General features: G+C 42.6%; 1 protein-coding gene across 3 annotated transcripts in view; it reads right to left on the reverse strand.

Annotated features, from left to right (window-relative positions):
- The window catches only part of TRABD2B (TraB domain containing 2B), a 266250-nt gene that overhangs the window by 28355 nt on the left and 211059 nt on the right, over positions 1-26836 (reverse strand). For all 3 annotated transcript variants that reach the window (XM_068198673.1, XM_068198676.1, XM_068198674.1), the window contains exon 5: positions 16778-16868. In XM_068198673.1, the coding sequence (XP_068054774.1) occupies positions 16778-16868 (91 nt within the window). The remainder of the gene's footprint in view (positions 1-16777; positions 16869-26836) is intronic.

The raw sequence follows: 26836 nt of genomic DNA on the forward strand, positions 1-26836 counted from the left end.
AAAACATGTAAGTTGCTTGGACTGAGCTGGATGCTCCATTTGGCTGTCTCAGCATTTCTCTCTCTGCCTTGTGGTCTACAATGTCACTCTGTGCTGGCACTGACCACTGAAAATTGACTCATCACTGGGATTTGTTAGGGCTATTGAGTGGATCTGGTCAGAAAAATGACACTAACACCATGATGTCCTGCAATACATTATTTTCATAATTCCCAGGCTTAAAACTGCACAGGTTAGGCAGGGCAGACCCCAGTTACGCCTCTGCCCCTGACCTGCCAGAGCAACACCAGCAACGTTTGGACTGAGTCCCACCAAGCCTCCCCATGGGCTTCCACAGGGCCAGGGAGGGACTTGCCCTTGCTGTATGCCTTTGCTGATGATACACATCTTCCAGACAACGAAATCATCAATCTAATTTTTTTCAGCAATCCTGCGGTAACATCTCTGCTCCCTCAGATATGTGCAGAATCTTCTGAAACCCCAGTCTGCCAATTTGCTACTTGCATCCTGACTTTGCAGCACGAGCAATGGAAAAGTTTTGCTCAGAAGACTGCCATGCTTTGCACGGGCTTCCAAGCACAGCAACATCACTGAGGTTTTCTTGCTTCAGTTCTCAGAACTGTCAGACAAGGGGAGATTTTGTTTCATCAAGAGAGAAGCTGCGGTGATACAAGGAATGTGAGATGTGGCAGCTTCATCCTCATGCCACTGTTCCTGGGATGCAGCCGGCTGATGGCCAGACAGCGAGTTAGAAGTGTTTTATTGTGGATAGATTCTCATAAATTCCAGTTGGGGAGTCTTTGTGAAGGCAGGAATTCGTCAGCCCCTTGCACACACCCTTGCTCCCCTCGCCGCAGGCCATGGAGACATCTGCTCCTGGCTTTGCTTTCCCTACACATCTCTCTGAGAGAGTCATGCACACCCACAAGATGGGCACCACAATGTCCTGTCCCACAAGGGGTTTTGCTTTTTTTCCCCTCTTCCACACTAGGATGAAGCTCAGACTTTCAAAGCTCTTGGGAGAGAAGCAAACAAAAGAACAGAAAAGCAGGCAGAAATCCTAACCCACCCCAGCACAGCTTATAGGGCCTCTTTCCAGTGATGGGAAGTGTGGATTGAGAGCACAGACTCACACAACCAGGTGACACCATGGACATAATGTCCTTCAAGATGAAAAGCATAAATATATTTTACTGCAAAACAGAGTAACTGCAAAGCAGAGATCAGAGAGTTAGATTCTCCCCATACTTAAACTTTATCTGAGCTGCTTCAGGCTAAGTCCTGTAAATTACTCAGGAAGCACTGGGCTCAAGAGACAGGAAAAGAGAAATCCCTGATTACTCCTGTGACATCCCTGATTATTCACCCACCTGATCAGCTTAATTAAAATGAGGTTATTTTATTTAGGATGTAGTTGCCTTAGGCCTGTACACTAAAGTTAAAACTTCTTAACAGAACTTGGAAACAAAGTTGTTTTTTCATTTTTTTGCACCATAGTCAACTACATCTCATGAGTACTTAAATTAGGTTAAGTAGTTAAATTAGATTACAGTCCACCCCCAACTTGGATGTGCTCTGAATCCATGTCAGACTATTTCTCTGGGAAGAATCACTGTTGCTCAAGAGCTGTAACCTTAGTTTGAAAGCTAATTTAGTCCTCAGTATACACATGTATATATGTACAACTCTTTGCATAAATCAACTGAGAAGTTTGTGATGTGAAGATATTCACATGGACCGCAATGTTTTCCTTCCCACTTTGAGAAACTATAAAGTAAGAAGAACAAGTAAAACTTTTGTTATCTATTCTGTTTCATTAGAAGTGGAGCTGGTCTAAGGCACAGGAGAAGAAATGCAAGCTTTCTGCACTTGAAAGGCTGAATTTGCTGAAAGAAAAGAGGGCAGCTGTAACATTTGTACCGTGTCAATTCCACATTTTCATGTGAATTCTTTTAGAAAATTCAAAATGCTTCATTTCAGCATTTTATGAACAAAGCTTCTAATTTTTTTAGTCTTCTGTTTTCAAAGACTTACATGCTACAAAGTGCCCTTTTTTGTTCAGAGATTGATCTCAATTAAAAAAGAAAAACCCAACTAATATATAAAAATGACAAAACCCAACAAAACCCAATTCCTGCCTTCAAAAGCATCCTCAAAACGTTCCATTTCAAATTGCTCTGAACTTATTTTCCCTTCTCGATTTTTTGCTTCAGTTCTTGAACTGAATAATCCTTTGTTTATGCATCTTTCATGGAAACTCTGAGAGCTGCATGCTCCAGCCCCAGAGGATGGGCTGTGCCCTCAGAGGAAGGATGGCTGACCCTCCAGTCTTGTTTCCATTTTCCACATAAATAGCAAATAAGAACCTTCTCTGCTCATGGTACACAAGCCTCACCTCAGGCTCTATTCCCTAAATCTCCACAGTCTTATTACCACCAAACCTATTTAGTGCTAAGCTATTTCTGCCTGGGTAATTCAGCTTAAGCAAAATACTCACAATACTTCTGGTGTCTCACTGTCTTATGGAAGTGGTACTTAAAGCTCCTTGGATAAAATCCCTATCCCATAGGTCCAGATGGGCTTTTTCCTGCTCAGGCATCCTGATTCAACATGGGAGCACAGAGATATGCAGCTGTCCTGGGACACCTGGAAGTCTCCTTCACAGAGGAGAGAGAGGCCTTTGCATTCAAATTACAACTCTGTATGTCCATGCAGCACCCAAGGGCTTGCTGCATGAAGTTAACTAAAATGTTTTATTATCTTATAATAAAATTTTGACTGCTGAGTTTGCTATGAATTTTATGAAGCTAACTGACAAAAAAACCCAAAAAACCCCAAAAAACCCCAACAAAAATGAAAACAAAAAAAAACCAAAAAAAAAACCCCACCAAACTAACTGCTTCATTTGATTCCACAGTAGAATTACAGCTAATATACAACTGTTTGTATCTTGCTCATTTACAATCCAAATTGAGTTCTGCTCCCAGATTGTCTCCACCGGGAATTAGTTTCCCTTCTTTGCTGGATCCTCCAGAGAGAACACAGATCTGCAGAAGCCCATATTCTCTATCGTATCTTAAATACAAAATCTCTCTACAGAGACACAGCTGAGCAAGGCACCAAAAGCTTAGCTTGAGGAACTACAACATTTTCACTGACTTCAGACTGAAACTAAGGGCAGATTATTCACTGTTTGCCTGTTTCTGTTTCCTGCACTTCCCTCTGATGCTCTGGAAGTCGAGTCCTGGCCGAAGTGGGGTACTGAGTGGATCACAGATGTGTGCAAGTACAGCAACTTGTGTTCCTGAAGTACCTTGCTCAGTCGAGGCTCTTACAATTTCAAGACACAGATAACATGGGCTCCTAAGTAGCTGCTATCACCAGAAGGAGAGAGACAGAGACCACTTAAATCCAGCAGCAGGCATAAGTGTGGAACCAAAGAGCCATAAGAAGACCACGTCTGCAAGAGACTCCACGTTTCGGTGACACTAAATCTGCTTTTCTTCTCTGTAGCCAACACTGCAAAACATCTGATCTGCTCAGCCACTGGTGGCTGCTGAGCTAAAAAAAGGAACACAGAGACACTCTGACTTTCTCCCAAATATTGTTAGAGCCCATTGGCCTTGTCCATATCACAGTGCCTGAGTGTTTCCAAGAAAAGAACAGGACAATTGTCAGAATCCTGTTCAGGCAACACTTCAGCCTGTCTGCAGGCATTTTCACTGCACAGTAATGGACAGAGCCCTCGAAATGTGATGAAGGCAGAAGTGTTCTCCCTCCAAACCCCGCTTGCTTTAATGTCTAATGCTGTTCTGTCAACTCTAATGCTAATGGACTTCACATAAAGTCTCTCTATGTATTAGCCCCATGTCACAGAGGGTTCCCTCTCTGTATCAAGTCATACTGATGGAACTGCTTGTATCAAATGCTCCTTTCTGTCTGACAAAGCCATCCTTCACTAAAATTCTTCATTAAAAAAGCATGCACATTGCTGCTGAAACCTAATGAAGGTTTTATATCCTCTTTTTTGAATTTGCCAATTGAAACTTATAAGACCACACCTTGAATATCCAGGAGGTATCTTAGGCCATAGGAGAGACTGATGTTTAATGAACTCAGGCAAATCTCACTGTCTATTTATAAAGAACAGGCTCCAGATCTTCCTTAAAACAGGAAAACTTGCACTGACCCCAGAAAATATCTCTCCTTCACTGAAATGTCAATGATTATTATTTTTATTGGTGCACTTAAGAATCCCAGAATTAAATTATGCATGATCATTATTTTTATTGGTACACTTAAGAGTCCCAGAATTAAATTATGCGTTCAATAAAGAGCTCCATCTCAGCAAGCTGACAGGCAAAGGGTGTGAGACAATGACAGACGGTACAAAGGTGACAGCCCCTGCAGCCTCCCTCCTTATCTCTGTTGGAGACCTCATTGCACAGGAGCTCTAGGGGCTCACCTACCTCCATTATATGTGCATATCTGTTTGTTTGTTTGCCTTGAAATGCTTCATCTAAGTGCCAGTTGTCCGAGGGGGTATCACAGCTGTAGCACTGCCTAGCTATGGACAAACATGTAATATAACACGTGTGACAGACGTCAGAGACTCATCAGAACTATGCCTGGCATCTGGCACAGGTTCCAGCAGTCACGTTAGCGTCTTATCACTATACAAAGCTGAACACTGAGAGTGACCAAACTAGGACTTCTCATGAGGTGGTGCTGTAATACAGCTCAAACTGCAGGAAAGTCAGTGCTGTTGAAATGATGCCCACGTGAGATGTTTTAATTAAAATTGCAGGACAACTCATCTGGCTCTCCCTCTACAATGAGACTGAGTGCTTGGGGCTGCCCCACAAGCCAGTGAGCTCTGAACAGAAAGGGAGGCTACTCTGTCCCTTTGTTGCCTTCCTTTTCTAGTAAGAATTCATCTGACAGCCAGTAGGAACTGAATTATCCCAAGTAGCACACAGATCAAAAAAGCACAAAGATCAAAAAAGAGTGTATGTCCTTATTTATGTGAAAATAAGCATGATGGAGTCAGGCTTTATGAGGAAAGCCCTTTTCTATACACCACAGTTGAACCTATAGGACTCCCAGACCTCATCAGGTCTATTGTTCACAGACTGACCAGGGCTTCTTGGAAAGTCAGAACAGGTAAAGAAGGAAGCAAGTGGAACAGTGCACCCCAGTAGTGAAAGAAGAAGGGAAAAAAATCAGTCTCCAGCTACTTCACCTCATTTAAACCACTTCTGGTTGTCTGTGGATTTCAAATGATGCCTTTCTCTGACAAAAGTGGGAATTGCTGACCATTCAGCAATGACTGCAGTCAGTATAAATGCTTGAATACATAGAAATTGCCCTAAATTCATGGCTGCATTTGTGAAACAAACAAATGAAACCCTTGTTACCTCTGCTTTCTTTCAAGTCTATGTCCTTTCTCCTTAAGGGAAATGTTTCTAAAATTGCCTCAGCGATTAAAAACCTCAGTGCCTGCTAAATGTCAACAGAAGCTGCAATTCCCACCTAAAACTTAATCTACATACAAATTTGATACAAGTGCAAAATTAGCATTTAACATTAGCAAGAAACCCCATTCCTCTAGGGAAGAAAGATGATTCCTTTGTCACAAACTCTAAGCAAGGTTTGTTTTGACAAAAGGTGGCAAAAAGTGAATCTGTATCTACTCCATTAACTGACTGTAGGTCAACAAGTGGAACCACAAGCTGCTTCTGGGAAAAGGTCTTCAGCCCAGGAGGCACTATGGAGGAAGGATGGAGGCACCCAGCAAAACCAAACTGGAGTCAGAGGTAGGGACACAATGAGGTCCTTCAGACCTGCACCTCCCAGGACAAGAGAAGCAGAGGGAGAGCCACCCACGGACCTGGACCAAACCACCACCAGTATTACCCCAAGGTGCTATAAAGCCTTGGTTCTTAGCATTGCTGATTTCAAAAATCAGCTTTTTCTCTCCAAAGTTCATGGAGGGACTTCTGGATCTTCCTTGTGGAAGATGGAATATGATGCCTTGACTCTGTGGGTGTCAGGAATAATTCCTTAAAATTACTTAAAATGCCACAAATGCAGGCAATGTTACAACCTAAACCCACTACAGCAGCAGAGATTTACTGCTCTCTTTGTATAATCACAGAATTGTTTAGGTTGGAAAAGACCTTTAAGATCATTGAGTCCAACTGTTAACCCAGCACAGCAATGTTCACCACTAAACCATGTCCCCAAGTGCCACATGTACACACCCTTTAAATCCTTTTAGGGATGGTGACTCCACCACTTCCTTGGTACCCTGTTCCAATGCATGGAAACCCTTTCTGTGAAGAAATTTTTCCTAATATCCAATCTAAACCTCCCTGGCACAATTTGAGGTCCTTTTTTGTTCTCCTACTGCTTGTTATTTGGGATAACATACCAAGTCCCACCTCAGTAAAGCCCTTTCAGGTAGCTGTAGAAAGCAGTAAGGTCTCCCCTGAGTCTCCTGTTCTCCAGGCTAAACAACTCCAGTGAGTTTATTTCTAGCAATGTTTTCTTTGCCTTTCAGAAATCAGGAGAAGACATTACCACAAAAGTATTTGAGATCCATGTGAACCTTTTTTATCCCCTGTGGATTGGGATTTACATTCCGGGGGTATAATGAACCCAGAGACGCAAAGATGTGGGCACACAACGTAATTAAATCCTTGAAGATTATCCCAGTTTCACTCCATAATGGAACCTTTCCTTAATGACTTTGGCATGGATATAAACTATAGCCTTTAACAGAGCTCAATGCCAACAGAAACCAGCAACTCTGCTGAGGCTTTATCATTTTTCTTCACTGGAGGGGAAAAGTGTTTATCTGGGAAGCGTTTCACATCATGGACAATAGGAAAGTGTTCAGCTTTCCACAAATAGGCTGGTGTGCAACTTCCGAGCACTCTCCAAGGAAAACTTTGGAACACAAGCCACGTCTTTCCAGTAGGGATTTCATGTAAAGTAGGTAATGCCTCAAATTCTTCATCCTGATTTATTCCTGCTTCATCCTCGTTTCAAAGTGCCGTGCTCACTTCAAACACAACACGAGGCTCATCTCTGAATGGGCACTTTGATCACTGGGGACTCCAGATTGGTATCAGCCCTTCAAACATAAACAGGGATGTGCTGTCCCGACAGAGGAATTTCTGGGACTGCCTTTATTTTTGCAGGAGTAGTTTGGAAATGTGAAGCTGGGGTCATATGACAGCAGATGCAAATCTAGTTTCCAGACAGGGCACTGGGTACTAAAGCACTTGGAGCCTGTCTATGACTTTGCTGCTGAAGTGCTACAGGTTAGCAGGAAATGTTACTATTCCTGAGCTGACTGGAAATCAACGGAGAAAGACTTCAGTGTGCTCTTTCTCACAAATGAGAGCACCAAATTGGGTCTTCTCCTCTGCAAGCTGCCACCAACAGAGAGGGGCACTATGGAATTGTGAACTGCTCTGATATCCCATAAAGCAGTAGGAACGGGAAATATTCCAAATTTAGTTTTTCTGTCAACTCTGGCTCCCAGTAGGACCAATTATTTTCTGGCTGAAGTGACAAAAGTTACGAACATGGTAGGTGCATATTTACAATTAATTCCTGATGCTGATGAAAAATTCTGTACTATGGTGGAGCTACATGAGGCAGATGGGCATAGCCAAGTCCACAGTGGCCACGAAGGGGTGAATCCTCCAGGTGCTTCTCCTGACCAACAAGAGCCTCTGACAGTGGCAGAAGATCCAGTTTTCACAAGCAGAACCACTGCATTTTGTGTAGCTGCCCACCTAAGCAAGAGGTCAGTGGGGAGGCCCAGACAGTTCAGTTTCTGCCAGACACTCCTTGTGCCCCAAACTTTCTAAATTTGTACCTATGAATCCCAAAACTGGATTACTGTGGTGGTGTATTTTTAGCAATCACAATTGCAAGAAACTGTCTTTATTCTGGAAATTCTTCCACCATATCACTTGACAGCCACTGTACCTACATCCATCTACAGCATCTGATCCATTTTTCCTCCCTCCTGTTTCTGTTCACAGATCCATTTTTCACTCTTCCTGGAATGCAGAGCATTTGGGAGTATGGGTGGGAAACCAAAATCTTTCAACACCCACTAATATAATTTTTTTTTATTAATTAACTTTGTGGGAAGAAAAGAGAGAGAGCTGATCTTCTGCTCTGAAATCATGAATCACTGTGGAAGAGAAAACATGTCCTCTGAGGTACCTGAGTCCACTTCAGACAGAGTGAGTGACTGAGCTGCTTCCTTGGAAAGTCCTGAGTCATCAAACACAGCAGTTTAATCCCCAGGAAATGGGAAACACATTGGCATGATGTTCACTTGCATGGAGCATGAGGTCCAGAGAAGGGTGAAACTCCAAAGACTCTGGAGATCAGTTTAGCTTCAGGAAGGATTTAAAAACCTAAATGCTTCTCTGAAGTATATCTGATCTGGATCTGGGTACTGTATTCCCAACACATGATTTCCTGGATGAATCAAACTCTTTACAGATTGCATATGAATTTACTTTGACTTCTCATAAAAATGATTAAATGATCTTGACACAAAAATGCATTCTGGCTTCTAAGGTATTTACTGTGACAAGTGCTTCATAAATTCACCATCCTTAATTTACTGTTATAAGAACTTATTCTTTTTGGCATTCCTGCTCCTTCTACTAACACCTAACTAGGAGGAGGGGCTGATATACATGGATCTCAGCCTGACTCTTCACCACATTCTCCCAAAGGGACCCCCACAGAGTCATTCAAGAACCAAAGCTGGGCTGTGGCCAGCATGAAGTCACCTGGCTTGGCTGAGATACCATGAGTTGTTAAAAGTGAGACTATTTAACATCAAAATGGGTAAGAAATGACACAAAATCACCCTCCCCCATATGTACATTAGAGCATCTTTCTACTTGTGGGGGCAATTCAAAAAGGTTTCAGTAAATTTCACAGCCTGCCACAAAAAGATCCACCATCAGGGAGTCATTTAGTCATACCACCAGTCACATTACAGTGTTCTGGAGGGCTTCTAACCTCATTTGAACTCCAAAGAATGTCCTTATGAACACCTGATCACTCAAGAAAGATAAAACACGTACTTCATAGCAGAATTCTCTGTAGAACACTGTATCTTTGATTGTTTTTTTCTAAGGGACTGTTATTAAAGGAACCTTAGGTGAAAGTGTCTGTGAGAAAAGTAATTTCCTTCCTTTCTTTCTGTTCCTTTTTTAGGAACTTGTGCATTGTAAAGAGCTCCCTGAAAGCTAAATTACTACACTCATGCTGAATCAAGCAGCTCTATCGATTGCAGCACAGCCCACAGACCTCTTGCTGAAGGAAGTCAGCTCTGGATGTGGAAAAGCTCTCTGTCCTAATGTGTGAGGCCTCTTTGCCTGACAACGTGATAGTGAAGGTAAGGGAAGTCGGCATTGCAAAGACAGAGTGACAGCAAACAGAGCACAAACTTCCTCAGATAAACGACATCTTTCCAACCACACAATACCACTTGATACCTTTGTGCCCCTTGAGCTGTTACAAAGTGCAGCTGCACTTCAGCCCAGATTGATGTCGCCTGGGGTGGAGGCCATCAATCCACAGGACAAGTGCAGGCTGAACACACAAACAAAGTCACACAGCCACACTGTTTCAACAAAACGCTGGGGAGGGGATGGTGCAGTTTTTCCAAAGGCTTAAATGAGCTTAGTGACACATCTCACAGAATGACTAACCATCTATAACTTGATTAGCCACCTAAAACCAGCCAGACACCTCCTGCAAGCAAGCTGGGCCACTTGTCTGAAGATGCACATGAGCACTGCTCTGGAAAAGCCAGACTTTTTACTTGGACTATAGAAAGCATCTGCACAACTGTGTGAACATACTCTGAGTTTTCCACCAACTCCCTCACGGCTCCTCACAACCGAAGATGGGAGAGGATCAGCAACATCTCATATTAACAATGACCTCTAAAAGCTACTGGCACTGATGGAAGCCAACAACTTCAGTGCAAGTTGGATCAGCTTTATCTCTAATAACTACAGACCAAAATTTTCATCTCGTACTCATGACCTGAGGTGAAAAGATCTGCATTAGAGTTGGCTGGAAGGAGAAAGATGATGAAAAATCAGCTTCTCCTGTGGAAACAAGAACGCTGAAATTTGGCTAGGAAATAAGGTAAGAACTAGCGCTGAACTTTTGAAGTCTCCAAGGCTCTGTAAGTTTACTATTAGAGAGTTTATGGAGTATGAGATACAGATCTCCTAAAACTGATAGGCTGCAGATCAGCAAAAAACCCTAGAAACCTTACCACTGGCTTCAGGACAGCTCAGCAAGCAAGCTGCCCTGGAGCAAAAAGAAGCAAGCCTATGTTTCTCCAGAGGCCTTGTTCCAGAGAAACAGAATTATATGGAATATGAAACATTTTTTTCAAAAGAAACCAGAAATTTTACCAAGGATAAAATCTGTTTATACAGCAAAGTGAATGTCCCACTGGGAGAACTAGTCAAGCATGAAATTCCTGAGAAGTTCTGTTCTGTATTCTTACTCCAACACCATGGATTATCTTGTTCTTTCCCAGATTTTTTTTGTAGCAAGTTGCTAAATTCCATTCTCTCAGAAGGTGTTCAGTGTCTAAAGGTGGCCTAAAGGACACACAGATGCACTGTCCCTAAGTAATGTGTTGCTCAGGAAGTGATAGGATAATTAAATTTCTATGGCTGAGAATTTGTAAGTTGACTTTCCTTCTCTATCAGGTTTTGGAGACCTTCTTCCATGTTTTTCCCCCTAAGAGTTAATTTGGCTGGCTCAGGCTTTGTGGCTGTAAGATAGACACAGTGACAATTAAATTGCAAGGGAGGATATTTTAAGGGCATACACGAACATGAAAATGTAATGTGCATATTTTCATGGCTAAGTATATTAAGTATTGAGTAGTCATATTCTCCAATGTTAGATGAGGCAATACATTCACCAGTGCATGCAGACGAACCCCATTTAATCCCTATGCACCTCTTACTGTAAATTATGTTGTCAAAGAATCCCCCTAAATAACAGATTCACTTTTCTTCTCAAGGGAGGGAGCTAGTGATGGGAGTATGATCCTCAGGCCCAGATCAAGTGAAAGATTCAAAGGTTTACAAGAGGTTTAAGAAGAACTGCCACATCCCAATGGGAAGATTATTCCACTCACATAAGAAAAAGGTGCATTTTCCCCTGTATCAGAAGAGATGGGATTCAGAATCTACCTTTCTTAGCTCTTTTTTCCTCAATTAATTCAGTTATTTCCAATTAAAGTGTCACAGCTCTTGTAATATTTTTTTCCTACTTGTGTATTTTCTAAATGAACTTCTACTTATTTTATAACCACTTTAACATTCTCCCTAACACATCCAAAAATTAACAGCTATGCAGAAGTGGAGCAACCCTGAGTAGCAGGCACCAGAAAGCTGAAGCTTTGTAGGCATCCCAAGGAACTTGGCAAGTACTGGGAGATTCCTGAGAGTTCTGAGGGCATCTGGGATCTCCTAAACTGGGTTTACCAAACTGGGGCTGTGGGGAATGTTATGTCAAACATTTTCCCCAATTCTGTCCATCACCTTGAGAGGGTTAGGGATCCTGATGGAGTGAAATGGCTGCATCTCTGTGTGGATGGAGTGTGCTTTCAGCCCACGGGGAGGGAGAGCGCATTCCTCGGGGAGCAGAGACTTGCACCCTGAGACAACGATGAGTAGTAGAGCCAGGGTCACACCTGTAGGATGCTATAGGAGAAGGAATGCAAAGAGGAAGCTCTTTGCTTCAGACAGAAGGACAGGAGTAAGTTACAACAGCAAAGACACATTGCTTCAACTGGGACAGGAGTGCAAACAGAAGGAGCAAGGGTAATTAATTTCCCCAGCGGCGCTCTGAGAGTTTACAATAAACTCTCAAACTCTCAGATAAGCAGACATAAAACCTTGTGCTGAATTCTTTGATTCATCCTGAATTCCCTGATTCTGAAAGAAGGCAGCGCTGATCCCATCCTTGGAGAGAGCAGCCTGATAAAAAGAAGCACTGCAGCATGGTCTTCTGGCCAAGAGGAAGGTGTGCAGCACGTCAGGGCTTGGCACATGGCATAAGGTCAGAGCTGATTCTGAGAACCCAGCAAAAATAGAGTCATCATGGACACAGGTGCTTCCTGGATTGATCTTGCATTTTGGCTGTTTCCAGTTAAATGTGAAGCAGCTGTGGCCCTTTATCTTCTCAAGCCACTGGAATCCATGTAAGGGGAGACTTTCTCCCATCTCCTCCTCTCTCCCAACCCCAAGCATGCAGCTCTGTTTTCTGAAGACAGAAAAGAGCAGGGACAGCCAATTGGCAGAACTCCACAAAAAAAACTCAACCCTCCCCCCCCCCCCCCCCCAGAAAAACCCCCAAAAACCCACCAAAACAAAACAAAAACACCAAAAAAAAACACCACCAACCAAACCAAAACAAACTTGCCTTTCTTATCTCAGGGCAAAGCAATGAGATATTGATTCAGTCACTAATTTTCCAATGCCTCTATCTGAGGACAAGGATGACACCCAGCAAAATAAGAAGCAAATATGAATGCTGCTGAAGGCTGTCATGCAAAGAGATTCAGGATACTTCCCTCAGGCAACAAACGAACAAATTAAGCCAATGTGAGAATAAGTCAAGTGTTTATGGCATTGTTCTGCACGATGAATAGAACAGGGTTTCTTTTACAGAAAGGGACTGAGCTTTAAAGAAGGTGTTTTCAATAGTCAGCTGGTGGAATTCTGGAAGAGGCACAGAAAGGTCAACACTCGGCCATCAGGCAGATCAACAGAAGGAGCCAGGAGATTTCAGAAATCCAGTCAAGTAAGAGTTCCCAAATAGCTCCACACCAGCTAAATGTACTTTATATAAACTTTTTTTTGCCAGTTCACTGATTGTGGAGCCTTCAGTCCCCTCTATGTCTTGGCTATCTCTTCCAGACAGACAAGATCTCACTTTATTTTTCCCCACTACCTTCGAAAAGGGAGGATTTGGCTCAAATTTGTGCTTGTCACTAGACAACAGAAATGTGAGACTCTAGGTATTCAGTTTGGTTGGCTTAAAGAGCAGCCATTTCACAACCCATGCTTAGCATTTTGGACAGAGGAAGGCAACAATCTTCTGGCTTTACCCAGTCAGTATGCAACTGAAAGCATAAACAGGTTTGGTCTTTGTCCTGTTTCACACTTCCCAAGGCTTTTCTTCTTCTGATACATAGGAACAATGTTAGTTATTTTCTACAAAAGGGATTCTCTTGTCCTTTCTAGAACCAAAATGGACAGCAGAGTTTAAAATCATACCAGACTATACTGGACTTTTTTATGGTAATGCTGCTGAATTATTGTTGAACAATAAAGATCAGACTACTAATCATGTCAATAACAGTAATAATCATACTGCTCTGGGAATGGAGAGATAAAAGAAAATTACCATTTTCTTTTTTGGCACGGCAGCACTGGTAGTAAGTAGGCCATAGCATGAGTGTTTTGCTAAAATTAGTTTCATATAATGGGGCTTCTTACTTAACCTGAGAAAAATTGTCCTGCAAATCACTGTCAAGGAATCATTGATATTCATCCAAAACCATCCTCAAATTCACAAGGAATCATTGATATTCATCCAAAACCACCCTCAAATTCAATCTGATATACTTTCAAACATTCCTATGTGCCAGCTAGAACTGTTCCTCTTCACTCTTCTGCTTACTGTCTGTCCACAACACTTTCTTTGAATTCCCTTTGCTAAAGCATAAGCATGCAGCTGCCTCAATTTTTTTTCCAACCCTTGCATTTTTTCCATGTGCTGTCCACTCCCTCCAAACTCCACATTACAATCCAGCTGATCTTCCCTGAACACTATCCAATTTTTCAATTGTCAATGCCAGAATGCAATGCAGTGGGCTTGATTCCCTTATACAACTTATTTGGAAGTAAAGCAGAAATGTCTCTTTTGGGCTTTAGCACAAAGAAATACCTCTTCACGTATGGCTCCACAAGAATCAAGATGAAAACACCTGCACCCCTGCAACCTCTGTAACCCACAAAACAATTTCTGCTTTGCAAGCAGCTCAATATTTGTTGAGCTTCTATATGTTTATTTTATGTATATATTTTGTTACTACAGTCACTATAGCAAAATAGTTCTTCTGGGACTTTCAATTGTTTTTATGTCATCTTTTAAAAAGGAAAGAGAAGAGTAAAAAAAGGAAGGCTAGACAAAAATGCAAGGTTCCTTAAGACACTTAATTACAGCAACATGATAATATAACATAAACATAAACAACACAACAACTATTAAGTTGTCATGCTATTGTGATGTTGTACTCTGTTTGGCTAGACTGTCTTTTGGAGCTCACCCAGAAATCATAAAATACAAGCTATTCTATAAAAAAAGAGACAGAATGGTTTGTGGCAGTCTCCTCATTTCTAAGAGGGAGCCCCAAGCACTTCTGATAGCTACAGCCCCACTTACAGAAATATGACAATACAGTCCCTGATGTGCAGTTTTGAGAGTCTTCTTTTCTTCTACAGGCAGAAAGCTGTTTCTTGTGAATATATTTAAATGCTCTTTCTTCACAATTTCTGTAGTTTTCTGCTGTTTCTTCACCTTGAGTAATTCAGTCTAGTGGTAACGCTGGACTTTTTTGCCATGCAATTCATTTCTCATTCTTTATTCTCATCTAGAACTGGCAGATCTACCTTATCATCAGACCACAGGAGAACTCACAGAGCGTCTAAACCTTATGGGGGGCAACCATGTGTTTCCTCTTGACTCCACCCAGTATTGCTGCACAACCCTTTACCCTTTAATAAAGTTTTGTATGTTCAATGTTCAGAGCAGACCCCCGCTGGAATAAGGGTTCAAGTCCAGGCAAACCTGCCCAACACAAAAGTTAGAGAACAGAACAGAAGTTACTCAGTGTGGGACAATTCAGCTGAGGACACACACATTGATCTAGGCAGAGTCCAAGCCCTCTTGCTTTCACAGGCATTTCCCCCAGGGATTGAGAATTTTAGGGAAGACATCATGAACAGGAGACACTGCTGCCAAGGTAGGGGAATGTGCACATAGAGGTGCCCCACTCTGCAAATAAGTCAACATTAAGTACTGGCTTTGAGTCAAGTTTCCTGCCCCATCCTTTATTTCAAGTCTGTGATGATGTGTACAGACACAGCCTAACACCCGAGAGTAGAGACTGTTCTTGGGCTTCTCTCACACTACTGCATCTTTAGTTCTTCTCAAGGGCTTGCAACAGCCAATAAATTAATAGTTTCACAATTTCCAGTTGAAACACTTTTCATGGGAAGATGATATTTTCAACTAAATGAAAATTGCTGAAGAAAGTGTCTGCTTCTCTGAGTGGAAAGTTTCTTTGTCAGAAACCTAGGAATGGTATACCTCGTCTGTTCTGCAATAGTTTTCTTGGTTTTTCTGTTTTGCTATTTTTTTGGGTTGGTTTTAGTAAAGAAATTTCCAGCTTCAGACTGCTACAGTGTTTACTGCTTTTCCCTGCACCATGTTGACTTTTCTCCCCCTGCCAAAGTGCTTCTTAAATCTCCTCTGAATATATGCTCTTACTGGTGGTGTTTAACAGCCTTTTCTTCCTCTTTCCCCCATTGTTATTTAAGACGATGCTTTTATTGCTCAACAGATTCCAAGAAGCATTTTGGATAAATGCTCTGTCAAAGAACACTTATGTACAGTTGAGCCATATTATATTCTATATGAATCACTGCGGATGTTTCCCAAACAAGGTTAGATCAGCCAGATTTTCCAACTAGATTACACACAGCTTTTTCAGACATGGTCTACTACCTCTGCCATTAATCCTCCTCATTGAGACTCACCTTGGTTTTGGACCATGTCATGTCTGCCCACCAGGGACAGGAGCATGCTGCTAACACTTTCTCCTAATGAGGATAACAATCCTATGACAGAATAGCCTTGGCCAAATTTTATCTGCAGAATGTAGGGGAAAGGCTGATTTTGCAAAACTAGATGGTCTCTCACCAACCCCCATGGTTTTATTGTCTGTGATTTCTTCAGACAGAGACCTCATTTAAACGGCCAGGAAAAAGAAAAGTCTACAGGATGAAGGAAGTCTGTTTCACCAGCTAAGGACAATTTTCTGCCATGTTTTATTTTATACTAATAAAGATTGCCAAGAGCCTATTGATCAGTCCTTCTTGCCTGCTTTACCTGACCAGATATATGGAGAAGCTCAGGGAATACTGAATTGCTCTCTACCCGCCCAACGCACTTTCAATGATGCATCTGCTACATTAAATGTGGTCCTTCAGGAAAAACTGAAATTCCACCTGAAGAACAGCAGCCTGACAGAGAGGTCTGCAATGGAGAAGCAACAAAAACCCCATGGAGAGCGAAAGAAAAAACAGCTCTGGGGGAAAATGAGCTGAATGAAATGTTTCTTTAAAGAAATCATGGCACTTCTGAGCTGGTATAATGAAGCAGCTGTGATATAAATAATGTCCCCAAGTGGAAAAAACCCACAAAAACACCAGCCATTCAGGCTCCATATGTTTCCAAACTCACACAATGGATGCTTTACAATGCACTTTTTGTCTGGAAATTGGGTGGGAAAGGGAGGTTCCTCACCCACCTCCTATACTAATGCAATAATCTTGCTTAGTCACAGAAAAAGGGAGAGAAAAAGGGAGAGAAAGTGATTAATAATCTGTGGGCAGCTGCTTACTTTCCAATTGGTTGTCCAGGAGGGGTGTGCTCCACTTCAAATCCTGCTTGTCTCAGTACATCAATCACAGTGTTGTTACCCAGGAAGTGACCTAAAATACAGGTAGAAAATAGCACTGTCAATCAAACTACTCCTCTCACTCGCTTGAGTTTCTCCTGTTGGAACAGCAGCTTTGGGAGTCAAGGGTACCAAAAACTAGACCAGAGGAAGGGACAGCATACAGCCCGAACACTTTCTTCTTCCATTTCATTTATCCCTCCCTCCCCTCACATGGCCAAGGGACTGGGTGGATAATAGGAAACCTAGATAGGTTGCTAGTCTTGCCTTCCACTGTGACCATTCTTTGGATGCACATTGATTAAATCAATTTCCAAGATGGAGATCAGAATGACCCTGCAGTGGCAAAAGGATATTACTAGGGCTTTGACTCTTGAAATGGAACAACTTACAAACCCTGATCATCACTGCTCATGGACATCTGCTAATGAAGAAACTCAGGCCGCTACACTGCATGTTCAGCACTCGTCTGACTAAAACCACAGTGCTTCAGGAATTGCCTCATCAGTCATTCAGCCACCTGCACAGTGGGGCTGGGAGGAGCTGGGATGGTAACCTTATCTCTCCCAAAACATGAAGATTTAGTCCTGTAATTCAGGGCTCTTTGTTAGAAGTGTAAAGGTCACATTCCTATTCACAGAAGTAACAAGCAGCCCAGTAAGTCTTGCAGTGTGTACAGGCCTTGAAAGAGTTCACTTAAGGGGGTCCCATATACTTGAAATCTGAACCAAATCCCACTGGAGTCAATGGGAACCCTCAAAGGGCTTTGAGCACAGACTCAATAAGGGAGTGTAATCCAGCCAAAGCTTTCAACTTATTGTTGAGTCCCACACTGTTTGCAGGACGGGTTGGATATAGAAAGTAAGGGAGCAAAAAGTCCACAAATGGGTTTATTAAAATCCACATAGCACTGTAACCTGTCTCCAACTGCAGCCATGACTGACATGGAGGAAGAACAGAACAATCCTCTTCCATTATATCCATTAACTTCCAGCTCTGCAGGGCCAGGTGACCCCCATTTACACCCAGGTCATTGCGCCTCACTGCCAGCTCTGAACAGACCAATTCACCAGGAATGTGCCCAGGCCTCCATGTGCCTGTGGCATCTTGGAGAAGGGAGTTCCACCACGCTGGGGGGTGTAGGAACTCACTCCTCTGGTTTGCTGCTGCTGCTTAGAGACCATGTGCTTGCCTGAAGCACAGTGAAAGTGTTTGCAGGAGATGTTTCTGACTGCCTGGCTCCACAGCAGAACCAAATGCTTTGCACTGAAAAAACCAAGGCAGGCAAGAGGTGCCTGAGCACCCCTCCAAGGACACTGCTGTGGAAGGAGCTGATGGAGCCACCAGGAGAGTCACCCCCAAGATTCCTCACCCACCCTGCACAAAGTCCTGATGAATTTGAGAGCATTCAGCCCCCAGGATTTGCTCAGCCTGCATCCCTCTGCTCCCACTGCCAACAAGGGTGCTAACTCGCCTCAGTTGTTGGAACGATGTAGCTGTACGGCTTTGAGTGCAACTTGCAAGTGCTGGTAAGAGCTTTTAGCCAAAAGACATTTCTTTAAATGATTAAATGTACATTTGCAGAGCCCTGGCGTGTTCCAGGATTCCTCCACTTCCTTTTAAGAAAACTCAAAATTTGATTTTCTTCTTTCTAACTTACTTATAACAAAAGCCAAAGCAGCAAAGAACAGTCCCAAAAATGTGTTATACACCCTCAGAGATTCAAGAAATGAGACATTTGTGAATGATTAACTGGATTTGATCATATCCTGTTTTTTTATGCAGTGGCCAAGGCAAACAAAGGTCCCCATTCTGTCACTGGCAAAGTGACACTGAGGTACCAAAGTCAAAGGTATCAGGGTCCGAGACATTTCCGAGTCCACTTTATTTTCCCTGAGCCAGAGTCTTAAATGCCAAAAGATTTCTTAATGTAAATAGTTGTCCTGAATCCAGCAAATCTTTGACAAGATGACAGCACAAGAGAAACCAATTTTAACTCTTTTAAACTCAGGGAAAAAAATAACTATGCAAAAGCTCTGACTCCTCATCCTACACAATAGTAGGTCTGCCAACAGTGTGAGCTCCTCAGTAGAGCCTGCAAGTCCCTTCAAGTGATGGATGAAGACCAAAAGGTGACACTTCCTGGACTTCCCATTCCTTCCCTCTGTGTAGATACCATGCTGAAAGCTGCCAGCCACTGGGACTGGTGATCTTCTGGGCAGCATAGCAATAGTGTTTGTTCTTTTAATTTTGCCTTTCCTACCTGGAAGGAATGCCAGCTTCAGTTAAAAAACCCTCAACTTCAGATTCCCAAATAAATTAAAATCTTAATCACAAATATCCATGTGAACATCATCGTTATTTCATGGTATGTCCACAATCCAATACACACTAAAATATTTTCAATGCTCCAGTTCAAACAAGAGAATGGAAATAAAAAGAAATAAAAACATCAAAAGCAAAATCCAACTTTGAGCTGACCCCCAAATAATTCTTCATTCCACATACATCAACAGAGCCTGAAACTTTAACAACTACTAGGAAATGGCAGGAGCAAGTCTTTGCAAAACTTAACCTTTAGACTCTGCTTACAATTTACCTGTTTGTATTATCCCACGTATCCCACGTATCTGGGTAAATTACCACCCATCTCATCACCACCTTGCCCTATTAATACATCCTCTCCTGATTAAAGATTTCTGACTTCTATTTGTCTTAACTTCTCTGTCCAGTCAGGATTCACATATGAAGGTTGTTTTTGTGTCCACCTGTTCATTTTACATCATGGTAACGCTGTTGTAGCCAACTCAAGCACACCACAAGCAACTGAAATAATGTTCTACTTTAGTGATTGAAAACATGAAATTATGCATGCTCAGACCAGCAGTCTTTCCCACTCCTCACAGACATTTCCCAACATGATCCATGTTATCCCATGGCAAGGAGTTCCTCAGGGTCAGAGATGTGGAAGGGGAAGGTTTAAGGAAAAAGGAGGCACTTGAGAGGTCCAGTGTAGGTAGGTAACGTGAAACATGAAAGGTTAAAGAATTCCTGGAAGAATTGTCCTGGCCTGCCTCCTGCTGTGAAGTCAATCATAATTAACCTTTCCAGTTTTGAAATCCAGGAAAATCTTCTATGTGAGAAATATCTTACATAAAATAACTCTCCCTAGTCACACACAACTAAGGACTCGGTAGATATTAACAACAACAGAATACTTTGACAGCCTATGTGATGAAAACAAAATAACCTGCATATCAGAGACAATTAAGCTCAGCATCAGCGAAAAACATCAAATTGCTGCCTCTGGCTGCTCATATGTGCAAATAGAGTATGCAGTAACTGTCATATTCTTTATAACATCAGTGGATTTAATTTTTATTTATAGATTAAAAAAAAAGCTTTATATATATGTGTGTGTGTGTGTGTGTGTGTGCATGTATGCTTCTGCTTAAATATTTAAAATATTTCTCTTCCTGGCCTGGGAAAAACCTCCAGAAAGTATAATGACTGAAAATTTAGTGCATCTAGAGATATATCAGACAGGTTAGAGAGGCAAGGGAATGATCTTGCATTTCCATCACTATTCCCTCTTCAGTCTAAACCTGAATAAACCATTTCTGGAGTATTAACCAAATTTATCTTGACAGCTGATGAAAACTGGATCGAGAGGTCAGAACATCAGCTGCCTTGGGAAATCCATGGAAGTGGAAAAGGAGAGAAAGCAGACATAAAGCATTTTCTACACAGGGACCTGAAGAGAAAGTCTGTACTTGGGCATGGAGATAGGCAGAGCAGCCATCCCTAGCAGTTAAAGATAAAAAATGCCCAGGTGTGGATGCAATTCTTCCACCCTCTGAGGATAAGGAGATACTCATGGGATTTGCTTGAGGACAAGACCCAGTGTTAAACACAGTGATTCTGTAGTTTGAACCTCAACACAAACACAGTGGAGTAGTCAGTGTGGCTGCTGCACTTAAGAGGGGGTTTCTTACTAATTTTGATGAGGCCAAGATTATTCTCCTTTCACTCACATCTTGTTTTTTCGAGACAAGGAGCTGGAGACAGTGGAGGAACACATTATACAGCATGGCTGCTAACATTAATCATAGACCTTCCATTCCTGGTTTGCTTTTTTATTTTTAATTAAGAACTGTGCTTTGGACTACAGAAAGCAGATCCATGTAGTGTGCTTCCTTATCTCCCTGAGGTTTCATTTTTCACTGGAAGAAAGAAAGAGTAAACCATCAATTAAGGTTTTTTTTACTAAAAAACATGTAAAAAATACATGAAATACATGTGGTTTCCTTAAAGCACATCCATGCACAAACACAGTGCTGAAAAAATGCACTTTCTTCCTTTCTTAGTGGAATATCCTGAGGCAGAGAGAAAGACACTTCTCAGCCAACTCTTGACAGCCATGTATTTTTTAATTGACCACATAAACTAAAGCTATCCTTTTCCATTTCAGACAACCTAGTGACCCTCATCAATAACCTAAGCATCAGGTTGCATCCCTCAAAAGTTAGATGAACTTGGGTGTTCCTACACATAAAAATTATAACCATGTTCTGATGACAGAAGCAGAAAAAATGTTTTTAAGCAAATGTTATGTACTTTATCTAGGTTTAGAGATCTACTACAAATTACTTTGTCTATTCTTTTCACAATTCTTTGTTCCATGGCTTAGAAGGATAACGGGGTACAAAGGAGCAGGAGATAATTCCCTCACAAAGGACCTCCATTGCCAGAGCCTTTGAAGTTGTGCTAAAAAAGCCTTGCTAGCCATTAGCTGACACACAGCAGAAATCTGAACTGTTTCCATGCACACTACAAGCAGAGCTATTTTCTGCACAATTAGTCATAAAAAGGGCCAATGTAAACTGTGTCGGGAGGTCTCAATTCTTTACATTCTCCACACAGTGAATCAGACATTATGTATAACGTTTTGTTGCCATTTAGACCTTGGGCTGCTCTGCAATCAGGAGGCGGCAGCCTCTATTCCTCCTTCTCCCTTCGATGCTGATTCTCAAGTCCCTTGGCAGCACCACAGTGTTTATGGTAGGAAGGCTTCACAAGAATTAGTGTAGGGAAAAAGGCAAAGGGCTGAGAGCTGCCCCTTCACAGTTGTGGTAAATACTCTGTGGTCCCTTTGCCTGCTGCCTCTAAAACTGCATCTCCATTCCTCTTATTCTACAATGGTCAAGGCTCAGTATTTTGGAAGCTCAAAGACGAATTTGTCAAGATACGGCTGTAGCAAGAAGCTACAGCAAACACTCCAGGCAATTACTTTTATTTGAATTTGATGATTTCTCCACTATAGCATTCCAGTCTGACCCAGAGGTCTCTGGGTAACACCAGGAATTTACTGGGAACCACATGCCATTCCACATTACTCTCTTCTGACATGACAGATGTTCCAGAGACCCATGGTGGGGAATCAGTGTTGTGGATAAACCCTCCCAATTTTTGATTCCCTTTCACTCCTTGTCCAGTGTATTTCTTTGCTAATGAATGACATGCTTTAAAAACTGGAGGCTCTTCAGCCTTCCTCATGATGACCCTCACTGCCAGACAATTGCTGCTCTATGTTCTTGAACCTCTTTCTTCCTTGAAATCTCACTCTAGTGGCAAGGATGGTCTTAAAAAGTATCTTGAATGCACTTTGACAAGGAGCCAATGCTGGATTTGTGCAGATCTTTTGCAAGTTGGATCTAGATATATCTGAAACATTCCCCCAGCCCGAGTACCCCTCTGATGTGAAGTGTCTTATCAAGGAATGACACCAGGTAATGGGTTAGGTGGGTGATATGCAGCATCTAGGCATGAGTATGATGTTAGGACAGCCTGACTATTTTGATTTTAAATTTTACTGATAACGAGAACAAAATTCATGCTTGTGGGGATCCAACAGGGGAATGAAGTTTCTGGAAATGGCTTGAAGGAACCCAGCCTACCCCAGTTAGTATGAAATGTGAGCCATACCATGCCAGAGGATAAGACATGCAGCCTTACCACACCAGACCAGATGTAACAAAAGCTTCCTAGAGGCTGGTGTTCAGGATTGAAACAAGAGCTCTGTGGGCTTTCCAAAGAGAAAGGGACTATCAAAGGCCCCCAGAAAAGTCTGTCACCCCAGGTTGCTGGCTTTTGCTCTGCTTCAGGACATGGTTTTGCACTTGGAAATTGCAGCATTATGCAAAAAGCTGTGAAGGAGAGCTGGAAATGCAGGGAACGAGCTTTCCTCTTCCCCTATTTGGCAGGAGTGTCCAAGTCCAAAGCATGCCTTAAAAAATACTTTGCACAAGCCACGTGCAATGGTCTTGTAAAGCAGGCTTTCATCATAGACAACTTACATCATGCCACCCATTCTCCAAGCAGATGGAGAAATCATTTTCCCTCTCGTTTGATGTTGTTATTCTATGCAGTTGTGAGGAACTGACTCATAGCCACTTTTGGACAGTCACGGCAATCAGAGCAATAACACATAAGAAGCCAAAGCGTGCAGCAATTCCAACGTCCAGCAATCCTCCCATGGCTCCCCTTCATTCTTTTCTTGCATGTAATCACCTCTCTCCCCTCTCACCCAAGCGCACTTACAGAGCAAGTTCTGGAGAAAGGCCACACCGTAGCCAGAGGGAGAATGGAGAAATGAGGGGCCAAAAGTTGAGGGGGTTATTCCAGATTGACGCCAGACTAATAGAGCACAGATTTGTGCTTCCCTGGGGTGTCTCGGAGATCTGCAGTGCAATTCTATACTTGGAGCATCTCAATGTGAAGGACAGATTCCCACAGACTTCTATTTCCTTGCTGCCCCCAAGTATAATAAACTCCCCCAATGTCTCTCTGTTTCTGATCTTCCTTTCTGAGCAACCCTTCTGTTAAGGGTATGGAGCTATTTTTGAGGTACTCAAATGTCACACCATGGAAATCCTTCTCCAGACACACCCTGGAGTGCAATGCACACTCCTCAACAGGCTCAGCATGAGGTGGGACAGAATTTACCAGTTTGGAACTGGCTTCTTGCTGGTACAGCCCTCTGTTACCAGTTTCAGTCCACTGCCATAATGTGAGCTCAGCAACTCAGTTCTCTGCTGTCTTCGAAGTCTTGGAGCACTTTCCCTTGCAGACTTGCCCTAAACATATGTGGTAAACAATAAAATTATATTTTGGGGAGGAAAAAAAGCCCCAATTTCTTCCAAGTCTAAACCAGCTGTTTCACTTGGGTTAAGAAAAACAACACAAGTAAGAGCTGAAGTGAGGTCACCTCCTAAGAATCTCCTCTGGCCTCTGTGTCAGTTTGTAGATGCATCAGACATTTCCAAATGAAGAGAGTGGTCTGTGCTAGCGAGTCTCACTGGAGAGGATGGCACTTCCACAGAGCAATTCATTCCAACAGCTCAAACACTAGGTTTGGGAAGAACATGAGCCCTCTGTACAAGTCTCTTTCCATCCACCATGTGAGCTTAAGGAGCTCCTTTAGCCTCGGTGTCTATCAGACATGGTGACCCACCAAGCCACCCTGCTACTGCCCAGAAGCTCCTGAACACGGCACACAGCCCATTCTGCTTCCCCATCATTCCCTTTTCTGCCCTGTCCCCCACCTTTCTTGTCATGCCAGAGTTTGCACAGGACAGGGAGCTGTCCTGTCAGGGCTTAGGTTGATTATTGGGCCATTTGGGCTATTTCATATTCTTGCTTCACTTATGTGGCATTAGAGGAGTTTTCCACAGAGAGGAAGTCCAAGACAGAATGACAATTTCAGCATATATTCTTAAAGAAAACATAGGATCCCTTGAGAGTCAAACAACAAAGCCTGAATATTTGAAGGGTTAATTCTGTAAAATGTATTGGTTGTGTTTGCCGGAATAAGCCACATCAACTTACCAGGGCAAAAAATATGGAGGAGGAAAATTATGTGGGCAGGGCTGAAACAGAAGTTTGATTGACTTTGTCTTCAGTTTTACTGTGAGTAAAGGCAGGGCTACTCAGTCTGAGATACTGCATGGAGAATGGTTATTGGCATTTTCCCCTCTAGCAGAATGCCACAATTAGATGTGATTTTATTTTTTCATTGTTTTTGTTTATTTTATTTTTTTTTAAGGTGCATGCTCCTCACTGAACTATATTGTTGGGAATATACCTTTTTACACAAGGGTGTGACTGGAGGTGTGTGCCAGTCATGCAGCTGTGTGACAGGGAACTTGTCTCAGTGTCCCTCACGGGACCCTCTCCAATGGATAGGGTCAGTGTAAAAAATTTGGTACTTCACCATCCCTAACACTGCAGAAGAAGAGAAGGAAATGATTCTGAGGAAAATCTAGAGAAAACTCAGCATCTCTAAGAGTCTTCCCAGGGTGCTGGAGGCATCTCTGGGACTATCAGATCCCCCAAGTGCAGACAGTCTGGTGTGAAATGAACTGTCTTAACAGTCTTTGCCAGCTGTCACCAATGCTTCAAGCAATGAGGTGAGGAAATGCAGCCTCTTTTTGTACCCAAGATGCCTTATTAGTGCATGTGCAGCCTTGCTGAAGTAGACAACCCTCTCCCACCCGACCACAGTTATCAGCTGTTTCCACGGAAGCTGCTGCCGTCCCCCTGGACAGCCAGTGCAGGGCAAGCAGCCTTTGAGAGAAGTGTTTCATATCCCATCACAAATCCCCTGAGCCAACCCCAAACAGTCTGGAATGCACATGGACCTGCTTGTCAAAGCCAGGCAGAGGTTGGGGTAAGAGGGAAAAACTAGATTTCCTAACTCCTGCCTTATTTGCAAAGGAGGTAACTGTGAACATAGCACTAAAACACCTCAAGGACTTGGTGGAGTCAGAGCAGGGCAGCTTTGGGCCTTGGAAAGCTCCTCAGTCAGAAGACAGCTTTTTGCAAGCAGAGTACCTCACTGAACTTGTGGAGGCATCTCTGAGACCCAGCAAGGACCAGACCATGTGGGACCTCAGCTGCTCTCAGCACACAGCCAGTGTTATGAAATGCAGCACCTTTGCTTGACTTTGACAAAGGCTTCTGGCAGGTAATAAGGATGAACTAAATGGCTTCTTATAGGAAATAAATAGGGCTGAGGGCCATGGTCTATCTGCAGGCTCAGAAGTGAGCTGGACTCTTGAGTCTGTCCATTTTTGGCCTCATGGATGCATTTGGCTCCTACAATATACTGTGTCCAGAATGTAATCAAGCCTGGTGTGAAACTGCACTTCACTGTGTTTGCTTGGAAGCTGCTTCCCCCAGTTCCTCTAGTTTGCACAAGACAGCTCTAAACTGAACTAAACAGAACTTTATTCTGCTCTAGTGTGAGATCAAACCATTCCAGGAAAGTTATTTGGGGGCAATGTCTGTCAAATCTGCGAAATTAGTTCAAAAGACTACAAGATGAGCTGTCATTTTCTGTTTGAAAAGCAGTTTGAAAACCACAAATCAAAGCTCCCGGTTGGCAGGACACGGATCCTTGCCTGTTCTTTCTGGTTTTGACCTCTCAGTCAATTATTTACAGACTACACTACTTTCTTCATCTATTCCAGGAGCCCCTTTCTGGTGGTTTATTTGGACTGCGGATGTCTCATAAGTGAAAAACGCGGTGATGCTTTAGCACAAAACAGAGTGATTCCTCAGCAAATTGCCAGCCCCCTGGAGTTTATGGACACAGAACAAACTCCTTGGTAGAGCAGAGAGTATTGATGCTTTCTACCCCATGGACATAGAAAAACAGAAACCAATTCACCAGACTTTTTTTTTTTTTTTAAAGGAAACTCTTCAAGGAAACAAAAACTGAGCCTCCTTAGTCAGGATTTTTTTATCTATAAAAAACTTCACATTGTTAAGACTGACTGTGGTTTCTTCTTTTCCCAGAAAAATCCAGCTGGCCACTGGATGTCACTGTTGTTGCAGAAAAGCACCCCTGAAAGTTCACAAATGAGGCTGTAAATAAGGTGAGTGTCACCCCAACCTGGAAATGCCTTTTCTTCCAGGTTAATCCGTGCAGCACTAGTAACA

Source organism: Anomalospiza imberbis, chromosome 9 (genome assembly GCF_031753505.1).
Source record: "Anomalospiza imberbis isolate Cuckoo-Finch-1a 21T00152 chromosome 9, ASM3175350v1, whole genome shotgun sequence".
In the NCBI taxonomy this organism is placed as follows: Eukaryota; Metazoa; Chordata; class Aves; order Passeriformes; family Viduidae; genus Anomalospiza; species Anomalospiza imberbis.